Here is a 22984-nt window from a genome sequence, read left to right as displayed (position 1 = left end):
TGAAGTGAGAAAAATTCCTGGATGGTGATGAAATTTAGACTCTTGTTGAAGTTCTCTTTCATTTTGTTGATAAGAAACTAGACTATACTGTAAGAAGGATGCTCAAGTGGAGCAATTTCCAGATTTACGGAATACTCTTGATATGTGAGTTCAAGTTTAAGATTATGGAGTCAATAATGGTTGTGAAAGTGGGAAATTATAAGGGTATAAAAAGGTCTTATTGGGAGATTGAGGGAAGGTTTAATAGAAGGCGGAAAATGCTTGGTCAGAGGGCAAGGTGTTGTCTATGGAAGAAGATGAATGAGGTTTTTGGACGATTGCTGAAGTAGAATGTTTTCTACCAGACCATTTTCAAGATGATTTACTTTTCTGACAGCGTCAAAGAATGGGATATCCTTGAACACAAGGTACGAGAGAGGAAATCGTAGCGGGCTGCAAGACAACTGGGAGAGAAAAGCTCCTAATGGAGCTTCACTAGTTACGGTGGAAGAGGCAATAGGGATTGGTCCCATACTGCTAGGTAAGGTGGTGATGACGATGATGGTGCTTGGCAAATGGTGACTGCAACATATGTGAAGGTTTACTCCAGTGTTGGAATAGGTCAAAATTTAAATAGGCGGTTGTATCACAAAGTTCAAAAGATAGATGAGATTACTTAGAGAAAGCATTGAAATAGTAATCAGTTATTGGTAAAATTTGGTGGTTTCAATTCCTTCTGCTTTAAATGGTCGTACTGTGTCTTACAGAGTAGAAGGATAACAAGTTAATGATGAAGAAAATACTCAGAATATAATGAGTTGGATTTAGTAGAGAATGAATCGAGGCAAAGTAGAGAAAGTAGATGATCAGAGGTGAGAGATTTATGGAAGAGGAGGAAATTAGCTGATAAATAAAAGGAGGTAATTGATTACATTCATATGTTGCAAGAGGAAAAAAGAGTGTCAAATACAAGCTCAGAGGAAGTTAACGGAAGGATGAGAGAGGTTAAGAAGAAAATTTCTGAAAAAAGGGCAAGGACAATGCAGTGAAGGATATTGAATATATGTCTAGCAATAAAGAAGTTGAGGAAGATGCTGTGGACGACTAGATTTAACTTAATGAGAAATTGTCGTACTACAGAAAGAATGGATAGGAAAGATACTTGTTTGATTTGAAAAAAAAGGTGCTTGGTTGAAATGATACTTGTTTGATTTGAAGATGAGATGGCAAGCAAACTCCTTTGTGAGATAGTGAGTTAGCTTCAATGGAAGGAGAGGAATAGAATAGGGAGAACAGAGAGTAGAGGAAGCTTTCACAGGAAGGAGGCAAATCTGCAGTTTTATATGATTCCAGCTAGAGAGATATGGATGTGGTGCCAATAGAGATGCAACAAACTCCACCATTCTCTAGAAACAATGTATAGAAGAAAGACCAACAGACAGAAGTATCAGAATTTTGCAGAGCAAAAAGGACCCATATTCGGTCAAGAGGTATTTGCCAAACCTGGAAGTTACAGCACTTTGAAGAAGAGACCTTGGTTGACAAGTTTGTTCCTTATTTACGAGTCATTTAGTTTTCAAAGATATATCTTAAATAGAATTGATTTCTATTGTCTGTATATGGGGATATTCTTTCGTTATTCTAAGGATAAAGGAAGAATGCTAATTTTTTAAGAGCATTGGAAAGAGGAAAGGGATGCACAGTTAGGATTTCGGAAACGGGGAAGTTCGGCGCAAGAGAAAAGGAGGAAAATTATGACATTTGTGGCATATTAGAGGTTGTGAAGGCTTTTAATAGAGGAGATATATCAGACATTATTTAGGAGGAGAAATATCTGGATTTCATTTGCTTGCAAGAAACCAAGAGGTAAAGATGATGTGCTTCCATTAGGTCTTTTAGGTTTGATTTTGATTGGCTTTAGTTCTTCCTTGTGACGAAGAACTAGGCGATAATGGTCAATATTTTGGATTAGTTAAATATTTCTCTGCTTGCTTTCTCCTTTTCCCTTTTGTCGCCCGGTGCCCTCCTCTTTCCTTAGCACCAGCTCTTAGGCTTTTAACAGTAGTATACTGATAACGATATTGATCGATGTAATTGGAAGATTGGGTAGTCATCTTCAAATTTTATATATATTCCCTATCGTCGTCATTTTGCAAGATTTATTTTCGAGAAAGAGAAGTTGTTTTGCGAGATTTTGCCCATCTTGTCCCGTAGTATTATGAGACACGACTTTTTAATACACACAAGTAAAATGCACCACAGAAATTTCAGAGAGTAGAAAAGAGATTAAAGTTAAACAGAGATAGATAATGCTGCCGTGAAAGTATAAGTACGCCTATACACCCTGCTACTTGTACAGATAAAAAGAGAGGCATGACGAACAAATATATACCACTAGCCAAGGACGTAATATCTATGCATACTGTACATCGTAAATTCACCGTCCTCGCTAAAACCTACCATTATTTACACTGGTAAAGAACAGGCTTCCTCTCGTTCTCCACAATCAGCTTCCATCCTATACCACTTTTGCACTGATCAACGCTTATTTACACTAATCTTTTCTGACCCATACTTACATATTCAACATATAACTATGCCGAAGAGAATAAAAGGGGGCTAATAAGTTGGAGTAAATCAAGAGAGGTGGAAAGAGCCCTGCCCTTCTGTAATTGCATATAGCAGCCTTTCCCTCATCTTCTCCTACAGCAGAGAATTTCAGTCAGTGCAAGTGTAAATAGCAAACGCACTCAAAATTGCAAAACAGAAAAAAGATAACAATTAGCAGATGAAATTTCACCAAAAATTGACAGAAATTGCGCATCCAATTTTTTGAGGAACATGTTCTGTATATGCAGTCAAGCACAGGCTGCTTGACCAGCAACTGCCTTGCCAGCCAGAAGAAAAAGGAAAGAAAGAGGATACTGTAATGATAAGCGGTAACCAAAAAGAACATGCACGTACAATGTAGGGGGGAAGACAACTCGAGAGCAGGAGAAAAGGCATCACATTACCTTAGAAGAGTAAGGAGGCAACTTTAGATAATTAACACAAGTCATTACACTTGGCAGATCCGCGTCAGCCTCGTTGCTACTATACTGTCAATAGAAAAAGGATGTTGTAGACTTGTCGTGAATTGATCTCTAGCTAAAATGATGTTCTTCAAACTCAATAGCTGCTTGATGAGAAAATAATGAATCAAAACTAACCTTGCGAACTACTGTCAATTTTGGGTTGAGCGCAGCTAGACCTCCTGGAGGAAGTCGAGGAGCTCCAGTCACAAATTGCAAGAAAGCTCTACGTTGATCACATTCGAGTTCTTGTATAATTTCCAATAACTGCAATGTTGTGTGTAAATAGAAAAATATTAATAATCAAACACAAAATGAAAAAAAAGAAGAAGAATATCCTCCTAAGAAATATAGAGTCTAGAGACTGTTGCATAAACACTGACATGGATGACAGGAGGACTGCTGGCTGTGTAACCATGGTCAAACTTGAAGTGATCCACAAGGTCAGGAAACTGCAGAGACAGAACATTTTGTAAAAGACATATTTCACATATATTAGCATCCAGATTAAATGAAATGAAAAGAAAAGAAAAGAAAGCATACTGTCCAAGTATCTTGTTCTCCACAGAGTAATCGCTCTAGCTCATCCTCAGTAAACACCTGAAGAACCTTAAGTGGGAAAATCTGCAAGATATGATACAAAACAGTAACAAAAATGAACCAGCCAAAAGAATGATACTTTAAAGTCTCGACTTGAATACAGATTAGTAAGATACACTTTAAAACATAGGAGGACTACAACAGTAGCAGAAGAGGGGGATCATTACTTTGTTTTGAGGTTGTGTAATGTCTATATATAGGTGTCTCCGAAAGCAACAAAGTTTTGTATGATTATATATAATTATCACATACAAGTCTGTCTTCTTTGTTCTATCTTTTGCTTCTTTAACACCTCCCCTTTAATCCACTCATCTTCCAGCAAATCAAATTTCCATGATCAGCTTATTTATACATTGAATTTTTCTTAATGATTCTGTAGATCAGACAGCGATTGATCTTACCAGCATCCACCAATTGATCTCATCAGCTGGATGTCAAAAGTTTCATCAATGCACAACAAAAGAGATTCTTTTCTTGATCCTAGCTATTGGCAGAGTAAAGTGAACAGAATCTATAATTTCATAATGCAATTTTCCAATTTTAGGTGTGCCTGAGTATACCGGATTCATACTTTAATGTTCTTTGATTCTAATACAAATGACTACAGAGGACAAATAATAACAATGAAAGGAACGATTATATACTAGAAACAAGAAAATTAAGCTCATGAAGCAAAAACTGGAACAAACCTCATTAAATCCTGATTTAAAAGCTTCCACTTGTCTGAGAATTCCAGATCTAGTAGTTGCATCAACAGTCAATGATATATATTCTCCTAAGTTAGCAATATTTACCTGGAAGAATCAGCAAGTAAAGTTAAACTTGATCATAAGCTAAATTCAAAACTTTTCACTATCAGATTATAATACACTGTTCAGTTTGTGTGTTACCATTTTTGAGTTACTCCCAGATTCAGATGTAAGCACATAATCATCATAGCCTGGAAGAGTGAAATCAATACAGAGGTCCTCAATTCTAGCATCCCGGTAACATAAATCAGATGCATCCTTGCAGCTTTCTCTAGAAATCGATTCCAAGAATCTTCTCCTAGAAACAAGAGCTTGAAACTCCAAAAGAGTCCTTCCAAGTTCTGGATCAAATGACTGAATATCATATATACTAAGCTCCTAAAGAAATGTGAAAGGAGATTCTTTGTCAGTCTGTATAAAGTAATAACAAATTTCACTGCTCAAACATCATAATATATTTACTCCTATAAATTCATAAAATGACCTGCTCGAGGAGAACTTTATAAAATGCTTTAGAAAATGGTATATCAAGTATCCTCCCATCTTTAATTGCCTTTGCAACAAGCTGGCCAAGAAGCGCAAACTTTTTAATTACTTCTGAGAAGTCAACACCATCTAAGGCCACTGTTGCTTCTGACCATGGCTGAGGAAACAATCCAAAAGGAGCTGCCAGAAGTCCAGAATCACTGACTACATTGCTTGTTCCAGCTTTATGGTGCAAGTCCCCTCTCCACATGCCTAAACCAGCCTTCTGAAATTCATGACTTGCCAACGTGTAAAATTCCATTGTAGGACCTAAACCAGTACCTACTTCATCATTGTATTCCACTTCAAGCTGGGACTTACTATGTGATCCCATCATTTTAGCAGCAGCTTCCAATACATTGGAGCGGTCAACTTTAAACTTTCTACGAGGATACATTGACGGTGACCACCTTTCTGTTATAACATTGGTACCACTGCTATCTGGTTGCAGCCCGTGTTTCTGCTGAATTCTCAAGGTACCAAATGCAGCCATTTGGAAGTATTTCAATCTTGCCTCAAAAGAAAACAAGAAAGGACATGCAGTCATTAGCTCACTGCACCATGAAGGCATGCAGCAAGAGTTTGAAACCAGGGGGTCCCGCATCTGCTGCTCCAATTTATCAGTCAACTTACTGCTAATAAATTCAGCTTGAGGAACAGAAGATATCGTCAGCTTCAGATCATCAAAGTTTGATATTTTCCCCTCAGCAAAAGACTTGATTTTTTCATCGCACAACATATGAAAAGAAAATCGATTCAATCCCTCTAAAATTTTCAACATAAACAAGATATCATATGAAGGGTTTGACTTATCCAGTTTGCAAGGAAGCTCAGCAAGCAATAAACTGGAGAAAAATGGAACCTTTTGCCATGGGAATTCAATTTTATAACCATAAGGAGATGTCCTGAAACCAGCTTTAGACATTTCTGAATCCCTTAATTCTGAATTTCTGGCACTCCTGTAGGTTACCTTGTGCACTTGATCCCAAAAGTTTGGGCTCAGAATAATATCAGGCTCTTGATTCAACATATCTTCAAGGATTGCTTGGTAAAGCGTAATTGATCGATTGAGCTCTTTTCTCTTCAAAAAGAAAGTCAGCTTTGGCTGAGCACCTTGGTTGCTTGGACTCTCTGCACTTGTCCTGACATCAACTTGGCATGCACCAGAAGATGGAAGGCCTGAGGTAGCAACGACAAGTAAAGAATAAAGATAATCAGAGGGGGGGGGGGAGAAAGAGGAACAGAAAAAGAATTTCAGTCCTGCTCTAATGCAGGCTTACCAGAAATCAGAACCCGCTTACTTGGTCTACCTTCTGCTGACAAATAATATTGCTCTTGATTCGTTAAGCCCTGAAATACAAGACAATTAGTAGGAAGAAACATCTCCAGACAAAATGTCATGAAAGAAATATTGATTTACACTGCATTTTTTTCTGCATTGCTTCAAAATTTTGACTTTTCAGTTGCCCCAAAAAATTCAATCATCTCAAAGATGTTATGATACATAGGAACCCACATCTGAATAGATAATCACAACAAAAGGAAAATGGAGATTGCTGTCTTCCAATACCAGTGCACAATGAACCTAGCTGACATTTATTATTATGGGAAATCTTCAGAGGACAAAACAACTGGGCAACTATTGGTGTAGCATGGAACACCTAATCTACAATCATAATTATTGACCTTAATGTTACAGCTAAGGACCATCTTTAGAATGATTGTTTAGAAGTCTGAGATCTTCTAAAAAAATAAGATAAATATACCCAATTTGACAGAATTGAGAGAATAATACCTCTGACAATTTAGAAGTGCTTGGTTCCTGCATAACATTAGCATTTGTCTCATGAGGAGGCTCTTCAGCACACGAGCTAACTGAAGCAATTTCCTTTGCTGCAGGTTCCACTTGTTGCTTTTGCATGTTTGTACTTATTCTGGACCATAGATATTCTTCTATAGCAGCTAAAGATGAAGAAATTTCAATGCTTACAACACCTCCAAAGTTAGACAGACTTGCTTCATCTTCTTCCCTCGTAAAACATACTTTTATACAAGGACAAACTGTGCAACGGCGAACTGGGATATCAGCAATGGTGTTTCTGGGCTTGAAACCATGACTCAGAATTATAGGAAAATTATCAAAAGAAGACAACGCATTCTGCAATTTTCGAATGAATAACGTCAAAAGCATCTTCTCCCAACCTTGGCTCATTTCCAGGAGAAAAATATGAGCAAATGTCTGAAATCTTTTCAGTACAGAAAGAAATAGATTGGGTAAACAATCATGCTGACTACCTTGGAGATACTTTCCATTGGACAAATAATTAGCCAAAGATTTAACAACCCCACTTTCAATGAACTCAAAAGTTGTCATGGTCTCTACACCATGAAGTTCCCTCATTACTTGATCCAATATATGAGACAAGTACTCTTCATTTTCAAAAAGATCATCCTGGTGTGAAGACTTGTCCACATTATCATTTAGGACGGCACAAAAAGTTTTGAGTTTCTGCAGAATTTCAGTCAAAACCATATCGGAACCCACTGCTTCATAGTTAAAATAGGTAGTCTTTATGTGTCTAGAAAAAGTAAAAAGGCTATCCTTTCCAAGCTTACATGCCCTCGTCTCTGAAGAACCAGATTTACATGAAGTAAATGCATAGCACAAGCATCTTGATACATCTCTTGCAGCCATTTGATTATCTGAATGTTGCATATCACTGGACTGCTGAGTCATAGAATCTGAGCATTTTCCTTGCATTAAAAGAGCCTCAATTGCATAAACTACACCTTCCTTGATAAAAGAACTTAAGAAAACATCAGGAAGCTTTTGCATGAGAATCTCAACAATCCTCAAGGTCGAAATCAACAAGTGGTGATCTTTCCGTGCCAACAAACCAGATAAGAAGCTGCCAGAAAATAGAAATCATGTATGTTTAAAATCAGCATTTCACATTCTGATGCAATCAGTATCTTGCAAGTATTCTTTACCTTGAAATGTTGGTATTCTTGAGTAAGTCTACAAGCATATCAGGCGTGGTGAAGTAAAAAATATTAATCATGATTGAAAGGCAACCATAACAAACACATATGTTTGCACCAGTATTGACTGCCTGTACCAACAATAGGAGCAAGTCAATATAATGAAATACAAGATTCTGTAAACTGCTTATATCAACAAACCTTAATAGAGACAGGAAGAATATCCATTGAAAACTGATGCAAAAAGTTAGGCTGGTCCACCAGAATCCTTTCCTTGGCAAGCACTATTTGAATATCTTCAGCACCTCTTGCCACAGGAGGGATTAGCTGGTTCACTAGCTTCAATACTTCATAGACCTGCAGCAGAGGAACAAAGATTATATGCATGTATCTTGGCATAAAAGTTGCTTGAGTTTCTAATATGCATGTTATAGCTATCAATTTGAAACCTCTAAAATAAACTGTAGTAACCATTTAACAAAGCAAAAAGGAATTTTCCTTCTCAAAATTTTTTCTTCATTAACTTCAATTTGATTATCTTCCCTTTTCAATCTGGCCCTTCCGACCATTGAACCCACACAAAAATTATATTCCCTCCGTTACAAGTTCCCTTTGGGCTAACGGTCAGGCTCATACAAGTACATGTATTCCCTAAAATTTGGAAAAGTAAAAACTGATCGATTATAGAAGGCCTACATTGTTCTGACAATAACAATAATACATGTTTCTCCACATTCCTGTAGTCTACTTTAAAACTCGAGAGTAATCCATATAGGTAGAAAAGGCTGGATTGCAGTTAATCACTCAACCATGATCTCTTATGTTTAACCTAAACCAGTGAGATGTAATGCAAGTTGAGATCTCTCCGATATATCTTCTGTTTCCTGACTCCTTTTATGATAGCTTAATTTGGCATGCCCCACACTAAGTCAGATTTCATAGTTCTTCACATGTATGCTGCTTGAGCTCAATAAAACTATAAAAAAATATGATAAAGCAGTTATTAGAATCTCTGTATAGTTATTAAGCAGGAGGTTCTTATAGAAAGTAGATACATAAGGTCCACTATTGTTGAATTTTAATGCAGTAACTTAAGATGGTGCAGGCACCCTGGTATCCATATTCAGCTTCTATATTTAGTTATTTACATAAGCAACTAAATTTCATATTTTACAGAGTCAAAAATGACAAACCTGGTTGAATTGCGCATCTTCAAGTAGTGAATAAGGGGTACCATGTGAGAGATCAGAAGCTACTAGAATACCCCTTAATGTGCTGCCTATATTCAGCTCAAAAAGGGTCTTCACCGCCATGACAGAACTACTGGCAAGCTTAGTGAGAAGAGAAATCAGATTCTGCAGGTGCAAAGTACTAAGATTAATTACCATATTGCAAAAAACAAGCTCAATGCACAAATTACACACTTAATGATGACAAGCAACACAGTGCAGACATACAGAGCAAGTTGTTTGGTTTAGTGAAACCCGAATATTGATCAAATGCAAAGACTTCTCAAGCACTCCCTGCTGACAAAGCTCATCAAGAAGCTGGGGCGAACTACTGAAAGAGTCCCCTATCCTTCTCAAGCATACCGCAACTGTTTCCACAAGCTGCCAGGGAAAGTGTCAACTGGATTAAACAAGAGCAATAAAAATAAAATGGTAAACAAGAGCAACGCATACCTTCTGGTCCTCATATTGGAGTAGATTACACAGAGTAGGAACCGACTCCATGACGACTGATGAGCATTCTACCGGAAGTTTCTTGCACACATTTGCAACAGTTGAAACCGCAACTCTCTGTTATACCAAAAAGCAAAATTATGGGGATAAAATCCAATATACATAACCAATTGGACTTATATTGACAATTTTCACCTGAATGCTGGGTGAGAAGAAATCAATAAAAGTTAAGACGGCAGCTATTGCTCCTGCTTGCAAGCACTCAAGCGGTTTCTTCTTTGAAATCTTTTCCAATGCTTGTAGGCACTGGATTATATTATACCACATCCAAAAGTAATTTTTATCAAAAGGCCACTAAATTTTCCACGATATTTCAATCAAGAATATTAATTGCAGACCTGCTCGGCAACATCCAGGTATTCGATCGCTAGCAACTTCCCACAGAGCACGGGAACGGCGCCATGCTTGACGACGGCATCCGCCGACCTCGGCATTGCGTCGCAGATGTACGTGACCGCCCGCACTGCGAGCAGCATCGCGTCGGGGCTCGCCTCGCTTTCGGCCAACCTCACCAGCGCCGGCACCGCCATCTCCATCGGGAAGTACCCCACGAAGTCCTCGCCGCAGAAGGATAGCACCTCACAGAGCTCCGTCAGCGCCGCGACCTGCGCCGCGACCCCCGCATCGCCGCCTCCGCCCTCGAGACTCTCGATGATCCTCTGGAACCTTCCACTGCCCGCCAAGCACGGCCGCCTAGGGTTGTCGTCGACGGCACCGTCGTCGGAATCGCCGGACCCGTAGTCGCCAGCTCGTCCGGACGAGGACGTCTCCGTGTCGCACCCCGCCGGCTCGGAGGACGACGACGCCGCCGCAGCCGGAATGGCTGGCACGCACGGTCGCTTATCGGCTCGAACTCCGCCGGAATCCTCGGCTCGCTTCCGGCCCCGATCCATGGCTTCTTATTCTGATTCCACCACTATTCTCGATTGATTGGGAGAATTCCAATCTGTATTAGCCCTAAACAGATCGGCAAAGGAGAAAAGATTTGTTTTGAGATTGATTTGGATTGAAAAGATATGTCTGTTATTTGGTTTTGATTGGGGGAGAGAGCGTGGGGTGGAAGTCGTTATGGAAAGAGGAAGAGGAGTTTTGAGTGAGCATCGGGTAAGTCGCGGCACCGCCTTAGTTTAGAGGAAGGATTGGACTCGGATCGGTCCGAGACTCCGAGTCAACCCGGTTGTGTATTTGGACGCTTTGCTATTGGGGTTTTCCTTTCTTCTTCTTTTGTTTCAATTGGGCTCTTCCTCTTGACCTTTAGAGGGATTTAATTGATATTTTTGTCTTTGATTGGATTGGACGTTACATTGGATTGAAATAATAAAATGTACTCCTGTAGACAAATTTTTAATCTTAGGTGTAGTACATGGAAAGGGTTTTTTTTTTTATATTTCTCATGGATCGTTGGTTCAGCTTTTGAGCAGCTCAGATGCCGGTATAGCGCTTTATATTCCTAGCAATTAATTTTTTTTTAAAGAAAATATATTGTATTTTTGCATTGAGTCATCATTTGATTAATCGAGAATAATAAACTTCAAAGCTTTGACGTCAAAGATTAAGAGCAAATATGAAAGTTTAATTCAACCAGAGAGAGACTACCGGATAAACAAGTAATGGCTAGTAGCCAATCACGAGCTGCCACATATGGGACGGTAGAAAAACTTTACAGCCGGCTAATACCTAATCTGGGTCGAGAATACTTTTCAATTCCACGGACGACTTCAGAAAATCTCTCTCTCTCTTCTTCTTTTTTTTTTTTTTTTTTTTTTTTTTTTTTTTTTTGCCCGGGCGACTCGGCGTTGCAAACCGAGCTCTGGGCCATCAGAATGGCCCTGCAGGTGGCGAGCAAAGAAAGCAGTTTGGTGATAGAAACGGACTACTCGGAGGCCATCAGATGCATGCAGCAGGTGGACCACTGTCCATGGCGAGTCCGTAATCTGGCGCAGGAGTGCGCGGAGCTAGCAAAAGAATTCGTGGAAGTCAGACTTGTCCACGTAGGGAGGGAAGCCAATGCAGTGGCAGACTGGGCAGCAGCGAAGGCGAGGGTGGCCTCTGGCTACTGCTACGCAGAGCGGCTAAGCCAGGTTCCATCTGAGCTGTGTAATCTTCTAACTGTCGACGCGGCAACTCCTCGACCGTCTATTAATATATAGCTGGTCACAGCTCTTTGGCTTTCAAAAAAAAAAAAATTCTCTTTTTTTGGCTGCCAACTCTAGTAAAATTATTAGATAGATATTTGCCTTTCTTATAACTAAGAAGTTCATGTCATTACTCTAACTCTAAGTTATTATTATTAAAAATATTATTTAGTGATTGGTGGTAGCTTGAGTCAATTGATGGTTTGGCGTAATGGCTCAGTGGTATTTAGTTTAGAATAGTAGTTTGATGACACACATGGCATAAAACTTAAATTAGATAGCTTAGTAAATTAGTTAAAGTTTAATTAAGTTGCTTTTACATTTAAGGATGGTTAACTCTTTATCCGACTGATATCTAACTTTCGAACTCTTAAATAATTAAAAATAAAACTCTCCTCTTTTGCAAGACCTCAAGTCCGAGTAGATAATGATTTTGGTGGTGAATGTATTAGCTTAATTAAAAGGGTTAAGGAATACTGAATTATTCATGTATTATGTGAGTGTAGTAAGATAATTGATTAGACTACCCACTAATGATGAAGTCGTTATCACTTTTTTGGTGGGCTTGAATGACAACACTTATTTAAATTTTGTAATATTTTGAGAACTTAAGCTGCCTTAATTTAAAGAGCAGTCAGCATAGCTGAAATACAGCTCGTCTTTTTAAACAAAAGTTCATATATTGCACCAACCAATTCTAATAACATGAAGTAATAATTCGACGATGCATATTATTTGAAGCTTAAATTAGATAGCTTACTATATTTACTAATGCTTGATAAGTCTCACTGACTGTATCAGGAGAGAATCGCCTCATTGTCTGATCTATATTTAATTTTCGAGCTCTTCAAATATCAATATATATATATATATGGACTAAAAAAATTCTCTCTATTTTTTCCGAAAATAAAATCTCTTCGTTGCCGCTCACCACTTCGTCTCGCTTCGAGCTCGCCCCCAGACTCCCGCCACAATGTACGTCGACTCCCCGGAAACCCGAATTCGCGACCATCTCGCTACGGATCCGCGCGAGGTGGCGCGGATCTGGTCCAACTACTTCCCCGGTTCCGATCTCGCCATGGACGATCCCAAGCTCGAACTCATATCCGCGCTTAACCCCTTCTTCACCTCACGCCAAGCCCGCCATTTTCTCTCCCAGGTATGTCTACCATTAGGGCTTCTTCTCGAAGTCCATTTGACATTTAGGGTTTCGATCCGTATGGTATGATGTGTCGGAACTTGGAATCGTAAGGTGGAGAACGACAACGGCGTCTTCTTTCTTCCGGTCGACTTCGAGCAGTTTCGGAAGGCATGCGGAGTTAAGGAACTGTATGGCGCTCTTCAAGAAATGCCTAAAGAAGCTTTGCTCTGCATGGGTGCTGCGGCTCACATGGTAGATTTCTTGATAAATTTGGTTGCGGCTGACCTATAGATTTGCTCTTCAATTGATGATTCATAATATTTCTGTAAGGCTCTCTGTTCGAACGGGCAGGATTTCCAATTGGAGGATATAGAGAAGATTAATATTAGGCTTTATAACCATTCTGAGTCGCTGATTGCTTTGAAGAATTTGAAAGCGGCATATATTAGTAATTCTTGAACGTTCTGTATTATGTCGTTTTCTTTTATTCATCAGAGAGAGGAAATTTGACTTTAAGTTATTTTATGATAGAGAAATTTATTTCCGTGCACGGTACTGTGGTCAAAGTGAGCACGGTGAAGCCTCTTGTGCTGCAATTGGATTTTGCATGCGGCAAATGTGGAACTGTCATCACACGTGTATTTTCCGATGGGAAATTTTCGCCTCCGGTGATTTGTAGTGTTCATGGATGCAAAAGCAGAACTTTTGGCCCAATCAGATCCAGTGCCAAATTAATGGATTTTCAAAAGATAAGGCATGTGATTTCAAGTAATTGAATTTCTTTCTGCATCTGCAATGCTAAAACTCTGGCACTTTTCTTTTTCCTTGTCATCCAGGATTCAGGAGTTACTCAAATCTGAGAGTCATGAAGAAGGTCGGGTTCCTCGAACTGTGGAGTGTGAGCTGACTGAGGATCTTGTCGATTCTTGCCTCCCTGGAGACATTGTAACAGTTACCGGAATTGTAAAAGTAATCAACAATTACATGGATGTTGGTGGAGGTATAGTTCAGAATTTGCAATACATGACTATTAACGGACTAGGTGGCAAGTCCTTTCATGTTCTTTAGTTTTAGCAGTTCATTTGCAGTACATGACCTTTTAATATGGTAATCTTGTTTATTATCTTCTCAAAATGCCATCATTTAAACATCATATGCCTTGTTAGTCTAGATACCATTGAACAATGTTGATTCAAGCTTTGAATATTTGATGTAATATATATGGGTTTCATCAAAATCATTTTGGAGGATGCACTCAGATTAACTTCTGATTTTTTCCCCCAGGAAAGTCAAAAAACAAGAATCACGGGTTGTATTACTTATATCTGGAAGCAATTTCAGTCAGGAACTCCAAGGCCCAGACCACTACCAAAGATTTTAACATGAATAGTTCTGAAACTAGAGCTAAAATGCTGTTTGACTTCCATGCATTTTCCCAAAGGGATCTGGAATTCATTGTTAAGTTTTCAGAGGAGCATGGCTCTGATGTCTTCCGTCAAATACTTCAGTCGTTATGCCCATCCATTTATGGTCATGAACTTGTAAAAGGTAAGTCTATTCGGTATAACATACGTGTTGAAATATTTGATAGAAGTTTCAGATTCCTTGGCAATATTATCATTGTGTAATCTTTTACTGAATGGTATGACCTGGCCTAGAGGAGTGGAGAAACTTTAATTAGCATTATGGATAGTATTATAAACAAGCAATATCAAAGGTCATGTAAAAAATAGAGAGTAAAACTATTCCGTTAGTTAAATGGATTACCTTATGAAACTATCTCTTAATCATACTATTTATGCATATCTGAGGAGCAATCAAGAAATTTCAGAGAACATCTTGGATCATACTTGAAGTGCATATGGCATTATACTTTTTGTCTGAAGGTTTTTGTATTGGTTATATAATGCAAATATCCTAGTGGTTTCATTGTTTTCACTGAATTTCACTGTTGTCTGCTGATATTTTTGAGCAAACATCATTGATTCTTTGTCCTTTCCTCAGGTGGTATCACTCTTGCACTATTTGGCGGCGTGCAGAAGCATTCAATGGATCAAAACAAGGTCCCAGTTCGAGGGGACATTCATGTCATTGTTGTTGGTAACTGACAAATTTGTCATATGCTTGTTTAATGCTTCAATTTGCAATAGCCAATAAAGAAACTCTACTTATATTTTCTAGTGTGCCATTGTAGGTGATCCTGGACTAGGTAAGAGTCAACTCTTGCAAGCAGCAGCAGCAGTTTCTCCAAGGGGCATCTATGTGTGTGGCAATGCAACAACAAATGCTGGTCTGACTGTTGCAGTGGTTAAAGATTCTATGACGAGTGATTATGCTTTTGAGGCTGGTACTAATTATATTGAACATTGTCATGTAAAAATTTCTTTCCTTTTCACAAAGCATCTTTCAAATGAGTGATTAGTTTCTCGAGTCAGTAATCAATTTTGCTCAGTCCTGATAGGATCTATTAGTTTTTTTTTTCAAGTTTGGCAAACTCAGTTTTGGCTTTGGCAAACAGGTGCCATGGTCCTCGCTGATCGTGGATTATGCTGCATTGATGAGTTTGATAAAATGTCTGCTGAACATCAGGTGAGGTAATTCTGATCATTGATAGAAATTTCTATATCATATAAATGCTTTAATTTTCTAAGTGAATTTCAGTTTCTTAGGCTCTTCTGGAAGCCATGGAGCAGCAATGTGTCTCCGTTGCAAAGGCTGGTCTTGTAGCAAGTTTATCTGCTCGTACTTCTGTATTGGCAGCAGCAAATCCTGTAGGTGGTCATTATAAGTAGGTTCATCTCCCTACTTGTAAACGCTTCATTTCTAGCTTTCTTTCACGTGAAATTCTACCTTTTGTTTGTATTTAGTTGGATATTGGGCAAGTAACCTTCACTATAATATGATAATAGATTGCAGAGTACAAGTGAATATGTTATGGTCATGTTGAAGAGGCTCGACAATGGTTAATTGGTAGGTAGATTATCAAATCATCTGGCAGGAGTCTCAGACTGTGATCATGATTGTCAATTTGGTGAGGTTTGTGTGTATATGACGAGACAACCTATGGTTTTCTTCAGAACAATTGTTCTCTAGAAATAATTACATATTATCTGAAAGACAGTTTGGTTATTAAAAATGTTATTTGTCCTTTCCTGAAAAGCAGTTTGACTTTCATAAAGTCAAATGAATAATTGCAATTCCCTTTATCTGTACTTTATTGGGTACTGCCGTACTGGTATAAAATGGTGTGAAAAGTTTTTAGTTACAATAGCCCTTTCTCCAGTATTATTCTCCAATATGTAATGTGTGATGATCAGAAGCTTGACTTTCTAATCCATGATAATCTGCAACGGCCAACTACCCAGAGACCAGAGTTAGGAACATTTTAAATACCTGCCTGGTATTATCAGTATGTTTTCTGCAGATGTTCAATCATCTTTGTCAGAGATCATCTAATTTTTGCACATAAAGCTGATTTGCTCTGTTTCTTTTAAAATTTAAAGATGATATCCTCTCTCATCTTTAACATCTTTGATCATCACAAGTAGGATGAACTTTACGACATGTGCTGATTTCTGTTATTTTTCTTTGAATCTTCATAACTTATTGCAGCCGAGCAAAAACAGTCAATGAAAATCTGAAAATGAGTGCTGCTCTGCTCTCACGGTTTGATTTGGTTTTCATTTTACTCGACAAACCAGATGAACTGCTGGACAAGAGAGTCTCTGATCATATAATGGCAGTAAGCAACCATGCCTGAATTCCATTCTTATTCTCCACTATATGCAATATGCATGTGATATAGGAGATTAGGATTGAAATATGTAATGTATCTTACTGGTGAACTGACAATTCTTATATGCATTTATGAACTATATTTTCACTTAGGAATTTAATATATAAATATAATTTTGACCTGCAGCTTCACTCGAATGATGGAGAACATCTGATTCACAGTAAGAAGCCACGAAGAGGTACTAGTTTCACAACTTCTTGAGTTTGTGATTGATTATTATGAAAAGTTTTACTTACATTTTTCATTAATTGGGTGACAATTATGCAGCATTGCCCTGTGATGGGGATACCAACTTTGCAGTCAAGAGTAGCTCATTAACTTCAAGGTTGAGATTAGACCCACAAATGGAGAAGGACTTTGTTCCATTACCTTGTCCCCTTCTTCGGAAGTATATAACTTATGCGAGGAACTTCATTTTCCCTAGGTAAATTTGTAAAATGACATGATTAATTCCAATTTCCTTATGGGATGTGGGATGTCATCTGAAGTTGCTTCCTCTCCTACCGTTGATTTCTTTTGCTTATCTGTTTCAGAATGTCTAAACCAGCAGCTGAGATTTTACGGTCATTTTATTTGCGACTAAGGGATCGTAATACTTCAGCTGACGGCACACCTATCACAGCAAGACAATTGGAAAGTCTGGTAAGATTGGCCGAAGCTCGTGCCCGGGTGGATCTCAGGGAAGTAGTTACTGCCGAAGATGCGAAGGTAATTTACTTCCTGATATTCAATTCAGGTCTATTTTGTGGTTGTTTTGGTTCAAAGTTCTGATGAACCTGTACTTGATTTTGTTTTCCTAGAATTGATTTCTAGGTTATTATTCCTATACTCTTTTGAAGTATGGAAATGTTATATTCCATTAGCTGGGTTTGCACTTTGCAGGATGTTGTTGAGATAATGAAGGAATCCTTGTATGACAAATATGTCGATGAGCATGGTATTGTGGATTTTGCTCGTAGTGGTGGCATGAGTCAACAAAAGGAGGCGAAGAGATTTTTAAGTGCCCTCAACAAGCAATCTGAATTGGACCAAAAAGATTGTTTTTCAATTTCTGTAAGCCACAAAGCAATTTATTTTATTTTTGGATTTATGTAGACATATTTATGTTGTATTGTGTATTCATTGGCAGGAGATATACAGCTTGGCAGATAGAATTAGCTTGAGAGTTCCAGATATCGATACATTTGTGGATAATTTGAACAGTGTTGGCTATTTGCTAAAGAAAGGACCAAAGATGTATCAGGTATGTTTTGTGACTCATTGCTTACCTTGTTAGCAGACAAACACTTTGCACTTTTCACTGGTATGGTTGGATAGTGATCCCATTACCAACTTGGCATCAGGCCAAATGAGGGTTTTGAGAATCATGAAAAAAACTACTATTTGCTTTGTCTAAATACAGACATATTTGATATACATGGTTGAAAGTCGTAGATTTTGTGAAAAAGGACATCTAAAATGCAACCTAATATTCTAATGTCATGTCATCTTTCACTAATGATTTCATGTAAGATTGCCCGTAACCATTGAAGTACCAATGTTCCTTTCACGAGCACAGATGGATATATAGCTACCAGTATGAGGCTGAGGCTAATCAAGATAATCTGTTCTTTAAAACTAATTTGTATCTGTAGTTTTACTTTCATTGACAGTAAAATTATTTCTGTGTAGGTGTTGTCATCATCGTACTCCCGCAGTCAATCGACAAGGTCAAGATGCTAGGTTTGCTAACAGTTGCTTTTCCGGTGACTATGCTGAGCTTGTCTATATGCATGTTATCAATCTTGATATGTACTAGCATAATGGATTACTTCAAGTTTTAGTGTAAATTATAAATTCGACAATTTTCCCTCTTTCACCATTTCTTCTGGACAGTACATTATACTACATTTTTAACGATGAAGGCGGAGCCGTGGAGAAGGTGCTGGTGCTAGCCGTGATTGTTACCGTGGTGACGGTGGTGATCTAATTCTCTTAAAATCACACCAAAGTTTGAATTATTGCATCAAAGAAGCACGCTATTCTATTCTGGCATACCATTGGCAAAACCACTTCTTTTTCTCAAAACTGTCAAGCAGAAGATCTGCATCTCCTGAGAAGAAAACATAGGAAGGAGAGAGCATAGACCACAAAACTGTTAATGGTGTATAAAAGCAACCTAATAACAATAATGTATACTACTATACCATCAAGTATGGCGTCCTTAATCTTGAAATTTTCATGAACAATTAATTCAAATGGCATTTAATTGATTTTGCTAATCCTAGTTTTAGGAAGCTTCCATTCGGTCTGGGCGTGTCCGTCCTAACGAAGGTAATTTTCAAATGAGTGCTGCTCTATCCGTGCATTTAAAAGATAAACTATTTTAGTTGGGAAGAAGACCGACAGACATGTGGCTGACACGTGTTGCGGGTATTGAATTCTCTTGCAATGCGGTGACAGCGTCGATATGTTAATAGCTCGAAAGTCGGTGCCGACATATTACACCGGATGCCGAGTTTCGCATTTATGGTTGTACCCGCAGATATCACTGATGCTGTGGAAGCTAGAATAGTGTTCGAATCGTTTGATACGTTCAAGTTAAGATCTTTTGGTAACCCAACTTATATTTACAACGATCAAAAGAACCCATTAAGCAGTCAAGTAGAGGTTAAAAAACTCCCAAGTGGTTCTTTCTTTTTTTATTTTTTGTTCTCTCTCCAGAAGGAAGGAAGCTTTAGCTGTGCTTGTTGAAATGCTACTGTCAAGGATGCTTAACCAAGATGCTCATCCCATGTCATCTTTGAGAGAGTACCCCTCAGTTCATAGATGCTTTAGGTTAAGAATTCCGAAAGCTAGGGCATGCTCTAATGATGCTAGCTACTTTAGGTTCGACAAGATCTAAGCCCATATCTTATTTCTCAAAAGAAAGAAAAAAAAAATTCTAAAAACATATCTTGAGCCACAAATATGCACCTAAGGTAAGCAAAACACCATGAAATTATATGAGTTTATTAAGCTATGCTCCTGTACGAATCCAACTCAAGGGGCCATGCTTTCTCCAATCAGCGAAGATAAAACACCTATGCAGACAAGATATTCCCACTAGATTTTGTTGTTCTACTTTATAGGTTACCTCCTAAAGATTCCCAAGTCAGACAAAATCCTCACATAGATTTGATCTATCATTATATATTCCCACACACATAATTGTTCCTATTTACTTATGCTCATGCAAACCAAGCAAGATTGTATTTGAGTGGCACCAGTAGCTGATACCTCACTCCTTGTTTTGGAAATAAATCTGAATGTTTGATTTACTTTATGATTGTCAGATCAACTAGCACTCAAACAAAAGATGGAAGCAGTTAAAAAGAAGACTATTACAATGGAGAAGAAGATAGGGCTTTAGGAGTTCCCAAATTAGGAAATTTTAGTCCATCCATGGATGCAGCAGTTGGGACAAACCTATAGCACTGTCTCAGCTCAGTGCAACTCTACATCAGGGAACTGTTGATGAGTCCATGCCAAGAAGAACCTACCCCATTCCAGTAGTGATCTCTTCCAGGTTCCACAACCATGTTGCCATCTCCACCCATCTGCCATTGTAGACCCATCAGTACCTTGCTCTCTCCTCCATCCATTGCTTTGCAAGACCCTTGGCCACTTGCTACTACATCTCCAGTTGTAGCACCTGCCATTGCTTGAGTTGCACCACCATGTGGAATTCCCTCGAACGGCAGCACCACCTCTCCTCCATCAACACCACCATCACCAAACCCATAGTAGAAGTTGTGAAATCCACTTGGGTTATTATCATTATCATTAGTATTATTATTATTATTACTATTACTACTACCACCATCAAAAAACCCACCTCTTAGAATGTCCAGGAATCCACTGGTAGGAGCAGTAGGTGGATGGTTGGTGCTAGGGTTAGGGTTTCCTAGAAAGAAACCCTCATGGTGGTCATCTAGGCCTAGCTGCCTAGCAGTACTGGCTGGTGGTGGCTTGTGAAGGCTAGCAAAGGCAAGCGAGAGATCATTTGGGTCATAAGAGAGAGGTGCAGGAGGCATTAGGGTCGGGAGAAGTGGGCTTGGGTTGGTATTGGTGATCAAATCTTGATGATCATGAGCTCTTTTGGACGAGGTAGAGGAAGATGTGGAGGAGGAGGAAGGGGAGGCTGAGCTGGAGGAGGATCTCTTGTTCTTCCTGCATCCACCTCCAACTGGGACATTCCTGAGAGACCCCCCTTGAGTCCAGTACCTCCTGCAACCCTTGCAGAAGTATCTGGGCTGGGAGAGGCTGTAGTTGTTGTAGTAGCAAAACTTGGTGTTAGTGGAATCACATCTTGGGCATTTAAGAGCTTGATCAGGATGAGGCCTCACTTTCCTCTCCTGCTGCTGCTGCTGTAGTTGTTGTTGCTGGTGTTGATGTGTCACGGGGCAATTTGGAAATTCCTCCAGTGGGTACTTGGCCATGAGCTGTGGAGAAATCATTAATGGTTAGAATAAATTGGAGTAGGAATTGATGAGTTTGATGAAAAGATGGAGCTCTGTGAGATGGGAATTTAATGAAGCTGGTGTTCCTCCTGATCATGGCTGGTGAAGTGCTGTCCTATTTGCAGTGCTTAAATGCACTTATAACTGTCAAGGGATCCTTATCCTTTTCTACATACAATTAAATTGGAAGGAAGAAATGCCAATAAATGCTACAAGAATGGAAGCATCTATCTTATAGTGTGAAATTAATGGGTCACTGAAATGACCCAAAAATAACGTTATGACTTCACTAGCTTTAGGATGGATCAGACTATTCAATTATCTCTCTCCCTCTCATTCACAAAATCTCTTGTTGAGAAACCTTAGAAGCCCAATTGGGTCTTTTTCTACATGATCCATAGGTTAACTAGAGATGCCAGATACTTGGCCAAAAATCGATAATTTGAAGTTTCGTATCTAACTTGAAAGCCGAAATCCAAAGGGAAAAATAAATCTCCAACTCAAAATAAAGCATAGGAGCAAGAAAAAGAAACAATCTTTCAGACTCAAAATGGCTAAAAATTCCACCTTTATAATGGCACCTCATAGAAAAGAAGCTTCAAGCTTCATGGCAAAGTTTGTGAAACCAAAGAGCACCAAAGATCCATGACCAAACAACTTCCAACTCAAAAACAAAAGGTCAGAACCAAAAGAAAAAAAAAATCTCTAGCTAAATCAAATCAAATACCAGATCAAGGCCAATTTAGCCTCATCTTAAAATGATGCGGAAGAATTGCTAATATGCAAGGTTTATGGCATGCCATGGATGATCTAGGCTTACCTGGTGGGGAGCAGTAGAGATCTCCATCCATGCAAAGAAAAAGAGAGGAATTAACAACCAGAGCAAGGGAAAGAGGAGCAAAAAGAAGAGTAGAACTGTGTTCCTACCCCCCTCTAATAAATAGAGAGAGAGAAGTGAGTGGTAGAGAGAGAGAGAGAGAGAGAGAGAGAGAGAGAGAGAGAGAGAGATTAAGGTGGAAGGAAATGATTACGTTCCGTACCAAACGATTGATGCGTTTTTGGCTTGCAAGGCCGCGAAAGCATAGAAAATTCCAGTCTCTCTCTGAAAACTGACTCATGAGGTGGGTCCCACTCCTTGGCGTGGAGCGGAGTGACGTTACTCTGGACCCCTCTCCTCTCTCTCTCTCCTTTATCTCTTCTTTCTCTCCTTCTCTTTTCTCTCTCTACGAGAGACGATCGACGTGTGGAACTTCGTGACGGAGTGGAGTCGTAGATTGGTAGCGTGATCTCATGATGGCAGGTTCGGCATGGTGGGGGATCGATGGTGGATGGTGCTACCTCTAGCACCATGGATGGATGACCATGCATGCATGCATGGTGCGACATTGTAACGGAAATTGGCCAACTTTGGCCTTGCATGTCATGTGGATCTCCATCACAATGAAGTTCTTTAAAAGTTTAATTCATTGGTTTAGGGTACGTTCCTTCGACGACTAAGTAATATTTAACTATCACCGTCACTAGAATCACTAGTACAGCTCCATTATTGCCTACAGAAGATCACAGGAACTAGTAAAACAGAAGAAGTTAATAATAGTTATGGAACAATATAAAGAGTGAGTAGAATCTAGAGAAGATGAAGTCCTTGTCACGCGAATTGGAGTAGCTTCTTCGATACAAAAGTACACGTGAAACCCATTCTCTATATGGTCAACATGTCCACATGAATCTCTCTCTCTCTCTCTCTCTCTCTCTCTCTCTCTCTCTTGTGTGAAAGGGAAGA

General features: G+C 39.0%; 3 protein-coding genes across 5 annotated transcripts; 1 reads left to right on the top strand and 2 right to left on the bottom strand.

The window, feature by feature from the left end:
• Positions 1 to 2262: 2262 nt before the first annotated feature.
• On the bottom strand, positions 2263 to 10804 carry LOC140760817 (E3 ubiquitin-protein ligase UPL4). Its single transcript, XM_073097838.1, has 17 exons — positions 9987 to 10804; positions 9784 to 9894; positions 9589 to 9705; positions 9364 to 9516; positions 9100 to 9261; positions 8108 to 8263; positions 7916 to 8037; positions 6720 to 7833; positions 6205 to 6274; positions 4884 to 6103; positions 4541 to 4777; positions 4340 to 4444; positions 3594 to 3674; positions 3434 to 3502; positions 3189 to 3317; positions 2994 to 3077; positions 2263 to 2682 (listed from the first exon to the last, which is right to left on the bottom strand). The coding sequence occupies exons 1-17, from the start codon at positions 10539 to 10541 to the stop codon at positions 2617 to 2619; spliced, it is 4551 nt and encodes a 1516-aa protein (XP_072953939.1). The 5' UTR covers positions 10542 to 10804; the 3' UTR covers positions 2263 to 2616.
• Positions 10805 to 12693: 1889 nt separating this feature from the next.
• LOC140760819 (probable DNA helicase MCM8) lies at positions 12694 to 18787 on the top strand. 3 transcript variants are annotated; one of them, XM_073097841.1, is made up of 17 exons: positions 12694 to 12942; positions 13036 to 13176; positions 13255 to 13372; positions 13456 to 13678; positions 13761 to 13924; positions 14209 to 14472; positions 14929 to 15024; positions 15119 to 15271; positions 15443 to 15513; positions 15594 to 15712; positions 16537 to 16666; positions 16847 to 16898; positions 16988 to 17144; positions 17254 to 17428; positions 17603 to 17773; positions 17853 to 17963; positions 18392 to 18787. In XM_073097841.1, exons 1-17 carry the CDS (start codon positions 12757 to 12759, stop codon positions 18440 to 18442), a joined length of 2382 nt encoding a protein of 793 aa, XP_072953942.1. In that variant the 5' UTR covers positions 12694 to 12756; the 3' UTR covers positions 18443 to 18787. The 3 variants fall into 3 exon arrangements, with proteins under 3 accessions (XP_072953942.1, XP_072953943.1, XP_072953941.1); XM_073097842.1 differs by having other exon boundaries at positions 13276 to 13372; positions 17850 to 17963; positions 18392 to 18785; XM_073097840.1 differs by having other exon boundaries at positions 17850 to 17963; positions 18392 to 18785.
• Positions 18788 to 19986: 1199 nt separating this feature from the next.
• Positions 19987 to 22180, bottom strand: LOC140760821 (dof zinc finger protein DOF2.1-like). Its single transcript, XM_073097843.1, has 2 exons — positions 22022 to 22180; positions 19987 to 21183 (listed from the first exon to the last, which is right to left on the bottom strand). The coding sequence occupies exons 1-2, from the start codon at positions 22046 to 22048 to the stop codon at positions 20197 to 20199; spliced, it is 1014 nt and encodes a 337-aa protein (XP_072953944.1). The 5' UTR covers positions 22049 to 22180; the 3' UTR covers positions 19987 to 20196.
• Between the last annotated feature and the right edge of the window lie 804 nt (positions 22181 to 22984).

The sequence above is a fragment of the Typha angustifolia genome, chromosome 6 (assembly GCF_048772165.1).
Source record: "Typha angustifolia cultivar Huaian chromosome 6, ASM4877216v1, whole genome shotgun sequence".
NCBI lineage: Eukaryota > Viridiplantae > Streptophyta > Magnoliopsida > Poales > Typhaceae > Typha > Typha angustifolia.
This window is presented reverse-complemented; position numbering and strand designations above follow the sequence as displayed.